Source organism: Desmodus rotundus, chromosome 5 (genome assembly GCF_022682495.2).
Source record: "Desmodus rotundus isolate HL8 chromosome 5, HLdesRot8A.1, whole genome shotgun sequence".
Taxonomy (NCBI): domain Eukaryota; kingdom Metazoa; phylum Chordata; class Mammalia; order Chiroptera; family Phyllostomidae; genus Desmodus; species Desmodus rotundus.
This window is the reverse complement of record NC_071391.1, coordinates 117,280,587-117,293,232: the sequence shown is the minus strand read 5'-3', so window position 1 is coordinate 117,293,232 and position 12,646 is coordinate 117,280,587. Positions and strand designations below refer to the sequence as shown.

The 12,646-nt window shown below is 43.8% G+C and overlaps 1 protein-coding gene across 1 annotated transcript in view; it reads right to left on the bottom strand.

Annotated features, from left to right (window-relative positions):
* ANTXR1 (ANTXR cell adhesion molecule 1) overlaps nt 1-12,646 on the bottom strand; it is a 228,429-nt gene that overhangs the window by 157,707 nt on the left and 58,076 nt on the right. Inside the window, exons 4-8 of the mRNA XM_024558482.3 lie at nt 11,655-11,736; nt 11,033-11,066; nt 9,726-9,805; nt 5,080-5,148; nt 3,555-3,635 (exon numbers count right to left, since the gene is read on the bottom strand). Coding sequence (XP_024414250.1) covers nt 3,555-3,635; nt 5,080-5,148; nt 9,726-9,805; nt 11,033-11,066; nt 11,655-11,736 — 346 coding nt within the window. The remainder of the gene's footprint in view (nt 1-3,554; nt 3,636-5,079; nt 5,149-9,725; nt 9,806-11,032; nt 11,067-11,654; nt 11,737-12,646) is intronic.

Genomic DNA, 12,646 nt, shown 5'->3' with positions numbered 1-12,646 from the left:
TGTCTAATTATTATTGATCCTCAGTGTCTATTTATTCATCACCTAAAGGGGATATGGATAAAGTGCCACGATCTCGGGATTCCGTGAGAATCTTGATTTCAAGCATGATTTTCCTATCATCCTATCACTTTGTGTCTGGCTACAGTTTCCCACTGTCCCCACAGTAAAATACCATGGCCTTCAAGGCTCCACGTGATTTAGCCTCTGCTTGCTTCTTCACTTCATCCTCGGCCATCCTCCATGTTAAGTGCTGCACCCTTCTAGGGCTCTGCTCAGCCAGGACTATTCTATCCATGCTCTTCCAATGAAAAGCTCCATTTCCTGCTTCAGGTCATCTCTCCAAAAGAGCCCGTGTTCTTTGTCAACCCCTTCACTCGTAATATTGGTGTTGTGATATGTTACTTCTTTTATACCATATATCACAATTTTAATTATACACATTTATTTACTTGTTTTTATGTGTCCCTCCCGCGAGATGATAAACTCCACCAGGACAGAGTCTGTCTGCTTTACTTGTAATTGTATGGCCAGAGTCCACCATAAAAGGTTTTCAATGAGTACTTCGTGAGTACTCATTGAAATAAATATTAGCCCCTGCATCCTAAAAATAAAGTCGTTATGGGTGGAGAACTTTATAAACCATTTGAGCTTATTGAAAGCCGCCCTGCACCCTTATTTTGGATAATTAAGCCCAGTCCTGCTTTATTTCGAGAAAATGATTAGCCACAAAACAACATCCATGGGAACAAGCTGCATTAGATGCTTCAGATGGGGGGAACATGAGAGCTTTCTTTTCAGTATCCAGGAGAAATGAACCTACTCCTTAAAAATAGCCAGCTTTTAGGCCATAATTATTTCTGTCTGACTTGAGAAAGATGAGCCCTGCTGTGCTTGTCCCTGTTTCTCTGTCCAAGCAAACAAATTAACAACCACCATAAATACGGGTTTTAAGTACTGGAAGGATCGAAACCACCAGCATAACTCCCAGATAAAAGCTCCTAAGAATGTTATCATTCAGCTAAAAGTTTGGAGTCTCAAATTATTATTATTTTTCCCATTTAGGGAGACATTTTTGCTTAAACTTCTTTGGAGTTATTTCCATTAGGGGGTAAGCAGAGCTTTATAAACTCCCAGGCTCAAGTGGATCTTGGGTGAGTTGCTAAGGATGAAATATTTAAGGACAACGGTGACTTATACAGATAGAAAAAATTCAGATTATTTGAGGAGGGACCCACTCTTGAATGAGGTGGGCACACGCCCTGTTCAGAATCCAGCCCTCTGCAGGCACGACATCTGCAGTGGCCTCAGGACTGAGCTCCTGCCTCTGGGTCTCCCCAGCCTCCCTTCTAAATACACACTGCCCTCGGATTCTCTACTTAAATATCACTTGTTAGACATTCAAAAGTTTCAGTGCTTACACCCACCAAGCTGAAGTTAAAGCCTCTTCAGGGCTCCTGTCAATCTGGTTCCAACCCAATGTCTCAGCTTGTCTCCCATTACTCCCAGCTTTTCTACCCAAACTCTCCCACCAGATACACAGGTGTATTTATTGTCCTTGGAATATGCTTTGCTCTTGGCTGAGGTCATGTCATCTCTTCTCTGGTGCTGCCCATCATCCCTCCTTAGTGGTTCAAGGTTCAAGTCTGCCCCACTTTCTCACGAAGGCTCCAGCGCAGAATCACCCACCTCAGAGCTTCCGAAGGTTTCACGATCAGGCCGCAGACCTGCTGTTAATCATGTCTTACACCATTTGGGTTTTGTTTTGCAGTTCTTGTTGCCTATGTTGTTAAATATGCCCCACTGACCCCAGGAGTCATTTGCAGCAGGGGCCCCTCACATGGGGGTCCATAATTGGGACTGATGCTTCTTTATCCTGTCAATTATTTCCGATTTCTGGGTAAGGGAGTTTGAGCGAGTTTCTGTTCCTGGCAAACAAACACATCTTGGAAAAGATGACTGTCACATGTGCATGGGTAAGACAGGAGTTCCCAACAAGACATGGGATTATCTGTCATAAACCTGAAAACTTAAGGTCACACATACCAACGTTCTGAAAGTACACCTGGGGCATTTATTTAAAAGTACAGATGTTAAAGATGCAGATTCCTGGGCTCCATCCCATACTGACTACAGAAGAAGCCCTTGAGAATATAACCTGGGAATGAGTATTATAAACGAGATTCCCAGGTGATTTCTATATATGTTCAAGAAAATTTAGAGGATTGGGGGAATCTGACATTAATGTCTCTCATACAATGGTGAGGGAACATGGGAGAGGGAATAATTCATATGCCCTGAGTACATAGCGGTCTTGTGTGTCTGGAAAGATATTAAGTATTTTCACCAGTGTTATCTCTTGAATCCTTAAACAAGTCTATGATAGAAGTCTTATCACTAAACCCTTATACAAATAAGAAAATAAGTGAAATAACTCATCTCAGGATCTATGAATGGTAACTTGCTGGGCCTGCATTTAAACTCTGGGCTGACCAGCTCCAAAGTTCTTACTTCCCACTCTGCTGGTGTTCTTAGCAAACCTTGGAGGGAGGGAGGGGGAGCGGGAAGGCACATCCATGTTGGAGGTTTCATAGCGTCAGTCTGGGGGAGCTGGGTAGGTCCCGAGCCCCTGGCTGGTACACTCTGTGCCCAGACTACCCTTGACATCTTAAGAGGACAGTGATCCTCAGAGCTCCGAATTTGCATCCTAAGCCCCCGGTCTTGAGCCTGGTGAGCTCCAAGTGGAGAAACCACTGCTGTCTGCCTGGTCCCAGAACTCACAGGGAGAAGCTGCAGTGTCTCTGGACTTCACTGCAGGTGCAGCACACGCACTGACCTCTGGCTGAGGTTTTACAGACCTGCGTCATCCAATAGGCCAGGAGGACCAAGAGTCTGGCCTGTGTATGGAAGGTGGGAAAGAGAGGCCTTGGAAGCGCCAGTGTCCTGTTCACTGACAGGAAAAGGGTGGTAAAAAACCAGGGATGGAAAGGAGGGCTGGTGATTGTGCAAACCCTGAAACACTGCAGCCCTGATATTTGGGGACTATAGGTCTTAAGCAGGGGTTCCATTAAAATTACCTGGGAAGATCTTAAAAACTCCTGCTCTAGGTGACTTCAATGGGCAGCCAAAGTAGAGAACCACTTGTTGAAAGTGCCCCCACTGGTCAAGTGATGATGGTTGAACCTACAAATTCTCTGAGGGCAGCTTGCATGCAGTCAGGCTTGGGAAAGCTGAGGTCTGTCAAGTGTACACCATCAGCCACAGTCTTTCCAGCCTAAGAACTAGGGGCTGCCTGAAGTTTGGCTGGCTGCCAGAGCAGGGTTCCCTTCACTTTTTCATTTTCCCTTGTCGGGTAGAATTGGCACAGGAGAAGGAAAAAGAAACAGGTGTGAAAGGCAGGAGGCAGGAGTGGGATAGGACGAATACGAAGATATACAAAGGAATGTTCTCTCAAGCAGGAACACACCAGCCTCAGAAGGATGGAACTGTGGTATTTATAGCAGATCAGGGTCAGAAAGTGCCCGAGCGTCCAGTCTCAAAGGAGGGGCTCTACTCACTGAGTGGATGATGCCTTGGAGGGCCTGAAAGCCGTCATTTACAGGAAATACATGGTCCTTACTGTCCGCAATCCGGGCCAGCTGAGAACAAACACAGACACACACACACAGATGTGTCACGCTTGGATGTGGAGAACTGAGGAAAGCCAATGGTTCAGGGGACTCCACCTACTTTTAGGACTCAGGGGAACTCAAGGCTTTGACTTGGCTCAGGGGCCTCACTGAGAAGCCCTCAGTAATAATGAGCTTACCAGCGGGCTATCTGGAGCGAGCCTGGAGGGTTGGCTCCAGCTTCTACATTTGTTTTAGTGCTTTTTTTCCTTAGGAGCAGAGGTAAGATTGCTCAGCTAGATGAACATTTGGCCTGGGTTCCTGTATTTATGGATTTGGGGGCAGGCCATTGGCTCATTTTTCTCCCATTCACCCAAACTTCTGTTGGCAACTATATTTGAACCTAACAAACTCAAGTTTCCTCTCAGAACCACTTTAAAAATAAATTCAGGCTTTTGTGTTGGGTATGGCAGTGAATGGGGACCCTTATGTTGACTCAACCTACTCAGCGAGGAAAAGACCCTCAGGTGGTGTGGCTGCTCCTGCTTTATGGAGCAGAGGACTGGAGGAAGGAGAGATGCCCTGGGAGTTTTCTACCCCCACATCTCTGGCACTTCTGTGACTACCCCAGTCATAGCATGGCCAGGGTTTTTACTGATTGCAAAGGTAACACACAGTCATTGGGAAATTCCAGAAAACCCAGAACTGTAAGAATACATTTTTAAAAAGTTGCTCACAATCCATGTATTCATCTCTCCATCCATCCTTCCATCCATCACATTTCTATTATTGTTAATTTGATATATATATATACACACACATATATACACACACATACAGTCTTTCCTAGTTATAGAAAAACTGTTTACACACATACGCATATTTATTTAAAAAGTGCGCTCATACTATGTCCAGCGTTCTGTAATCCAAGGTTATTCACTTAACAACATATCATGAGCACAGTCCCGTGTTATTAAAACAAAAAGAAATTACAAACTACACTGAGTAACATTCATTTGGATTGTTAGGAAATTTTCACAATTTGTTTATATATACTTATACATACTTTTTTGTCCACTTGCCAGTTATTTGCCCCTTTTTTTGTATTGAAAATGCACTGCATGTTTCATGGGAGAAAAGGGATGTTTGCCATTTAAATTTAAAAAATAAGATCTATCACATTAAAAAAGGAAAAACAACCAACGAGTTTTCCAAGTTAACTCAGAGCTGTTTGGACACCTTGGCAATTTAGCATCTACCAGCAAAGATGCTGCCTGGATGGTCTGTGTGAAGGGCCCCCAAGTGCATCAGCAAATGGCTTCACCGCCCTTACCCATCCAATAACCCCCTTCCTGCTTCGCATTCCTTCCATTTCATACGTTTGCTTAGCAGGTATGTATGTTGCTGGTGCACCCTCTGTACTGAGTTATTCACAAGCATTATGCCCCCCAACAAAGGAAATTCATAGTCATACCTGTGTTTCATTGAAATCCTTCACGCCGACACAGTAAACAATCGCACCAAGGTCTCGGGATCTGTTAGCCTGGTGCAACGAAAGAGAAGACACTAGAGTGAGAAGCAGCGGCAAACACACCCCTTTTGGAATAGCCAGGCTAACTGCAATGATCAGGTATTTGCTGAGCACCTGCTATGTACCAGGTACCACAATGGAGAAGGTAATCCCGGTCCCCAAAGAGCTTACACTCCAGTGAACGTCTGTTCTAGTGTAATGCATGATAGACGTGAAGGGTGATCAGTCCGATGGGAAGTGATGAGAAAGCCACAGAAATGGTCTTTGAAAGACAAAGAGAGGAAAGAGAAACTGTAGGCAAATGTAAGTCATGTTACTATTCTGAGGAAATGTTTATCTTTTCTATTTCTCTGATGAATTTTTATTGGCACACCTTTTCTTCCTCTGTGATGGTGGCATGGCCTAATGGAAAGGTCACGGCCTCTGGAACTCGGTATACCTGGATGTGACACTTAGCTTTGCTCTGTAAAGCGTCACGGGATTAAACAGATGTTTAATGCGGAGCTCCTCGCGCAAGGTTTAGAATGATGCCGATGCTCATGACTGTCAGTACCCTTTGTGAATAAAGCCACTTTTCATTGCCAGAGGACACACTGGCTTAATGGTATGGGGATTACGGTCTATATTTGAGTAGATGTACCCATGGCCTTTTCTACAATTAAGCACTGAGAAGGCAACATGAAAAATAACATCCAGGTTTTGGCTTGATTTTAATATCTCATGTGTGAAAGGCTTTGATAACTGATTTCCAAGTTCTTCTATGTTTCAAAACAGAAAACAAGAATTGGAAATCCTTGGTAAATACAGTAGATGCTTAATAAATAATTGATAGTAGACATACAGTAGGCACTCAATATGTGCACATTAATTTGAACTGTGTTCTTTTCCCCCCTCTCTGTTAATATTCAAACCCACTTGTGACTAACACTGAGTTTTAGGAGGGATAGGAACATATATCTTTCTTCTTTCATGTTAGAAATATTTCTTTAGGCTTTCAGGATAAAACAAACTTTAGACACAGTCTAGCCCCAGCCTTATCTATACCAACTTCTTTTCCTGTGACATTTTTCCTCCAGTTGGGCTTTATATAGAGTTATCAAAAATGGAAAGATTCATTTTCTTTATATATCTTCAGTTTTATCTTTCTTTTTTCAGAAACCCTCTTTCTATTGGCATTGGCACTCCAAATATTTTCCCAAGTTTGTATGTGCCATACCTAAAATTCTTTTCTACTAACCCCTATTTTAAGCATCTGACAACTATCATTTATTTTATATTCAGTTACTTCCTTATTAGGGTTTTTACTGTATTTGACAGTTGTTTGGTAGCAAGATGTGCCAGTCGCATTCCCATTACATAGTTTTAACTTCAGAGTATAGAAATTATTTCCCAAATGCTCAGGGAGTGCCTGTCACACTTACTTGCGTGTTTCCCATATGAATTATCCTTTGTCTTAGTTACTTGTGGGGGGAGTAATGTGTTCACCCACATGATTTGCTCATGCCCTTTGTCAGCAGAGGCTTCGACAAGCTGACCATTATTACGTGGTAAGGCCCAGGAGGGCGGCAACTGTGCCTTACTGACCCTCTGTGTCCCTAGTGTCCAACAAAGTCCAATAAAGTCCAACAAAGCACATGCCAAGCTCTCAGTTAACGCTGAGTGAAGGAATGAATGAATGACTGGATACATACTTCTTGCTTGTGGAGGAATCTAAGTTGAAGTTAAATATTAGCCAAGAGCTTGAGGTAAGTGTAATGTTCTTTTTTTTTTTTTTTTTTTTTAAATACATAAATATTTATTTATTTATTTATTTATTTATTTAATATATTTATTGATTATGCTATTACAGTTGTCCCATTTCCCCCCCCCCCCACTCCACTCCATCCTGCCCAACCCCCTCCCTCCCACATTCCCCCCCCATAGTTCATGTCCATGGGTCATACTTATAAGTTCTTTGGCTTCTACATTTCCTACACTATTTTTACCCTCCCCCTGTCTATTTTCCACCTATCATCTATGCTACTTATTCTCTGTACCTTTACTCCCCTCTCCCCCTCCCACTCCCTTATTGACAACCCTCATGTTCTAGTTGTTTGCCTAGTTTGCTCTCGTTTTTGTTTTATGTGTGGTCGTTAATAACTGTGAGTTTGTTGTCATTTTTACTGTTCCTATTTTTGATCTTTTTCTTAGGTAACTCCCTTTAACATTTCATATAATAAGGGCTTGGTGATGATGAGCCTCTTCAACTTGACCTTATCTGAGAAGCACTTTATCCTCCCTTCCATTCTAAATGATAGCTTTGCTGGATACAGTAATCTTGGACGTAGGTCCTTGCGTTTAATCTTGGGTAATGTAATTATGATGTGTCTTGTTGTGTTCCTCCTTGGGTCCAGTTTCTTTGGGACTCTCTGAGCTTCCTGGACTTCCCGGAAGTCTATTTCCTTTGCCAGATCGGGGAAGTTCTCCATTATTTGTTCAAATAAGTTTTCAATTTTTTGTTCTTCCTCTTCTCCTTCTGGCACCCCTATAATTCGGATGTTGGAACGTTTCAAGGTGTCCTGGAGGTTCCTAAGCCTCTCCTCATTTTTCCAAGTTCTTGTTTCTTCATTCTTTTCTGGTTGAATGTTTGTTTCTTCCTTCTGGTCCATACCATTGATTTGAGTCCCAATTTCCTTCTCATCACTATTGGTTCCCTGTACATTTTCCTTTGTTTCTCTTAGCATAGGCTTCATTTTTTCATCTGTTTTTCGAATAGATTCAACCAAGTCTGTGAGCATATTGATAACCAGTGCTTTGAACTGTGCATCCGATAGGTTGGCTATCTCTTCGTCGCTTAGTTGTATTTTTTCTGGAGCTTTGAAGTGTTCTGTCATTTGGGCCATTTTTTTTTTGTTTGTCTTGGCGCGTCTGTTACTTTAAGGGGCGGAGCCTTAGGTGTTCACCAGGGCGGGGTAACGCTGGTCACTGGGCTGTGATGCTGTACGTGGGGGCGGGGCCGAGAGGGAGCAATGGCGCCCGCTTCACTCTCCTCCGGATTTCAGTCTTTCACTCCGCTACCCACAATCAAACTGGGCCCCTCTGGTGCTGGTTCCCGAGTAAGTGGGCCTGTGCACACTCTAGGCCCCTGTGGGTCTCTCCAACAACCTCTCCTGTGAGGCTGGGAGTCTCTCCTGCCGCCCCAACCCCCAGGGGCGCTTTCAATCAGAGGTTTGAGGCTTTATTTCCCCGAGCTGGAGCCCTGGGTTGCGCAGCGGTCTGCTTCTCTGCCCGCCGTTTGTCCGGTTTATCTGTGGGCGAATGTGGTGCCGCAATGTGCTATCCGCCACTCTGCCTGCCCCACTCTCCGCCACTCTGAGTCCGGCCCTCTCGGTTTATCTGCGCAGATGTGGGGCCGCAGGGTCTGCTAGTGCTCGGACTGCCTGCGCCATTTGTCCCACACTCCGCCAGTCTCAGTCCCGCCACAGCCACGCGAGTCCTCTCCACCCCAGTGCCGTCTCCGCCCCTCCTACCAGTCTGGATGAATGATTATTTTCTGTTTCCTTGGTGTTGGTCCCCCTTGCTGTTCGATTCTCTGTCAGTTCTGGTTGTGCGAGGAGGCGCAGTGTGTCTACCTACGCCGCCATCTTGGTTCTCAAGTGTAATGTTCTGATTAACTGCTCCCCAAGAGACCTGAATCTCCCTCCCTCCCTGCCTTTTTCCTCAGTGCGTTTCTTTCTAACTTGGCCTGAATAAGCCTTTAATACATTCCCATGGTTAAATGGTTTCCTTGGACCATTTATACATATAGCTCCTACATCTAAAACTTGAATGGAAAGGATTTCCTAAATATATACACTACTTTTTAATTTTGGAATAAAACTTTTTTTACTGAATCTCTTTATACAAACTGAAAGTTTCATTTAGAGTTTCAAAAGTTTCATTTAGAGTTTCAAAAGTTTCATTTGCTTTGAGGAGTATTTTATGAGAATACAAAGTAAAAAGTAAAGGAAAAAAGAAACATTGAAGGAGAGATTACAATTTACTTTGCCACCAATTAATGTTCAATTTTGGTTCTTAGAGTGAGAATCTCAATGATTAATATATTCTGCCAAGATTTGCTCTTACATATTTTAAGAAATTCTTTCCCTTCCTGTTTTTAGTAGAAAATATATAGGAAAATTCAGAAAAAAAGTATTTTTGCTTAAAAATGATATATAGTATTTCAAAACTGCTGTATCAATATTGTGCTTTTAATAAAGGCACGGTAGATATTTTTATCCCCTCCCCCAAAACATAGAAGTAGTTTGAAAGGGGAAAAATATCTACCAGGTATAAGACACAAAGATTCATTTTTTATCGTTGACACTGTCACAGTGTCCCCCATCCCCCTCCCACCTTTGCGCGCCTCCATCCAGCCCCCGTCCCTCTATGAAGGTTCACTTTATAAAATAAATTTTATTATTGTTTTACATATAAGACACTACTCTATCCAGGGTTTTTTACGAAGAACAACGATCATTTCGGCCAAGTACAGAGATCACAGCCCATTTCAGAAGGAAGAAGCCCTTCCCGTGTCTTTTTGGACAGACACAGGCCAGACTGTCGCTTACCTCCCGCTCGGAGTAGAAAAAGAGATCTTCGTGGAGTTCCCCATCAGTCAGAGCAATGATGACGCTGGCTGTCCTGTATCCTGCGCAACACAACACAGACCCACTGAGTCCACCCTGCCGCGCGGAGGGACACCTTCTCTCAGCCCCAGGAGTCCATCTGTTATAAGCTCAGCCACCCCCGGTCAACACTGTGAGAATCAACAACTTTTCTTTCGAGACTGGCAGCAATTCCAGCATGAAGAAGAATGCGGAGACAGACTCCGGGGGGCGGGGGAGCGGGGGCAGGCTTTGTTTCTGTGTTTTGGCCAAAAATTGGCCCAAACCTGGTGAAATGGTTTCTGGACTGATAGCTCGTAGCTCCAGTGCGTCAAATTTCTCCTATTTCTAGGAACAGCCCGTGTGACGGTCACCGAGGCCTGAGCACTCTCTGCCACCTGGGCTGTTCGGGAGTCCTTCTCACCTGCTGCAGCTGAGCGCACGCACCGCCCCCTGAAGAGCTGGGCAGACAGCGCTCGTCACGGTAACTTACAAGCTGACTGAATTACGGCAGTTGGCGAAACCTGCTAGAATTCTTCCAGCGATTTTTAGGCTTCTAATAACATTGCTGGTGGTTGATGTATACTAACTAGTGGCGGTGTTGATACTGGACCTACTTTATTGTACTTTGGCGTGAAATCAGAAGTGGACACCTCTAAGGCCTGCGAGGAAAATCCCCGGGGCAATATTAAATCTTTTAAAAGAGATTTGCCTCGGATAAAGAAATGCTATCTATAAAAGACACTATAGTAACAGTAATAATAGCTAAAATAATAATAATAAATATTAGTTCCATGTGCCAGGCATTCTACTAAGTACACATTTTTTTTCATTTAAATGAAAGAAATTTTAAACCAAACTGGTGTCTTACTCTTAATATATACAATCACAGTAATGAAGGGGCTTGGAGACCAGAGAAGGATAAGAAAATTAAATTTGACACAAAAACCCAAAACTTTACTAACCCATCCAAGTATATAGTAATTTAATGAATTCAATGCAGAACTGTTTACAGGCACTGCAGACTGTAGCCCACAATGGGATCTAGTTGCTGTCATACCACTCTTCTTGACGTCAACAGGATAGGAGAATCGGACCTAGCACGTGTCACCTTTCTATGCATTCCTTCCTCGGGACGAAGTGTGTGTCCAAGGATTATGGGCAATATCCGATATGTCTTTTAAAAACATGAAATTACTGAGGCACTTTTCCAGAAACAAACAGAAAAAGAGTTAAATAATTCATAATGGTAACTGATAATATAGTCTCACCTTGACTGTTTTCATAATAAATCTGCTCGCTGGCCTGAAAAACACAAGAAGGAGCCATTAGACACACAGCACTGCTCGCTGCTGAAACGCCGCCCTGGGCGGCGGGCTCTGGGCTGGACCTGCAGCCGCGGCTCAGTCGGCTCAGTCCTGCTTTTTCCAGTAACCCACCCAGGCTTCAGGCAAATATCAGTGGGTGATGTTCACCCAAAGTCACCCTGACATGTAAGTAACATAGATGTGAATATGAATCTAATAGACAGGGACTTGTTTTCCTGAAGACTGAAGTCTTTGAAATTCTGTCTCAGAATTCTGAAGCAACCTGTAGAAAAGGCGACCTCGGGAATGGAGAGGATGTCTGTCCATGTGGCATGACTCCCTCCCGAGTGCCAGCCAAGCATTCGCCGGCAAACCTTTCATCAGCGTCAGGGGAGGAGCAGAGATTTCTTCAGTGCTTTCGGGGAGTGTTATCAGCGTACAAGTTTATGGGACATTGTTTTTACTCTCTGGCCACTGGGTGTTGTGCAGTTCCCTTAACGCATGTACCTTATCTCGTCAGCCATCCTTATGCTGATGTTTGCACATCACACTTTACATTTGGAGTTGAAAATTGTTTTAAAGTTACCCTTTCAAATCCTTCATGCATGTAAGTGTCTCCTCCTGGCAGGACCTTCTGCAGTTCTTCAAGGCCTTGGCGAATTTGTTCTCTGAAATCCAGAAACACCCCATTAATCATATTACAGCATTTTTTAATGTGCTGTTAATAGTCATAGGCATTCCTTTTTTTCTTATCTCCATAGATAGTGGATATTGCCCCAGTGGTCCCCAAAAAGCCTATCAGAGGGAAAGTCTTTGTAGTACACTATCCATTTAGGGTCAGCCATAGTGTATGTAGGATGAGAGGGAATTCAAGGACAGAGGGGAAGGATGCTTCTTCAGGAATCTCCATCTGCTCACGAACAACTTCCATTTCATCAACAGGACAAAGTTTGCATTCTACATTAGAAATGGGCCTTAAAATGCGACTGCTCCTGAGGGACAATCGGCGACTCGGGCACCTTTATATCATGATGCAAATGGCTCTTGTGAACCAGAAAGAGGCAAGCACCCAGAAGCCAGGGCAAGGCCAACATGAGGACCGCAGGTGGGAGGGGCAGGCATCCGGAGCGAACTCTGCCACCCGCACTGTTGTGCCAAAGGAAACGGTGTAGTCAGCTTTGAAAACAAGTCTAGGCAGTCTCTGCTTTCCAGGACAACCAAGAGTGTTTTCTGTGGGCCGGTGCCTGTGTTTTCTTACTCTGGTTGCTCACGGTGGCCTTGGGGCAGGAAGAGGAAGTGGGTTATGGCATCAGGAAAGGGTCCGACTGAGAATGGGAAACATGAATGGTCTGGGGATCAAATGGAATCTTTGTGGACCATTCTCTCTGGGATGTAAGATGTGTTCCTGTCTTTTAAATGGCCCCATACTATGCCCAGAGGGCAAGAAAGTTTAATTTCTGAAAAAACATTAACCTTATTCACAAACTTAAGCCTATGAAAAGTTTGAGGTGCACTATTTAAGTTAGGGAGGGAAGCTTCTTTTGAGTAGAGAAAGAACCTCACATTTATTAAGCATCC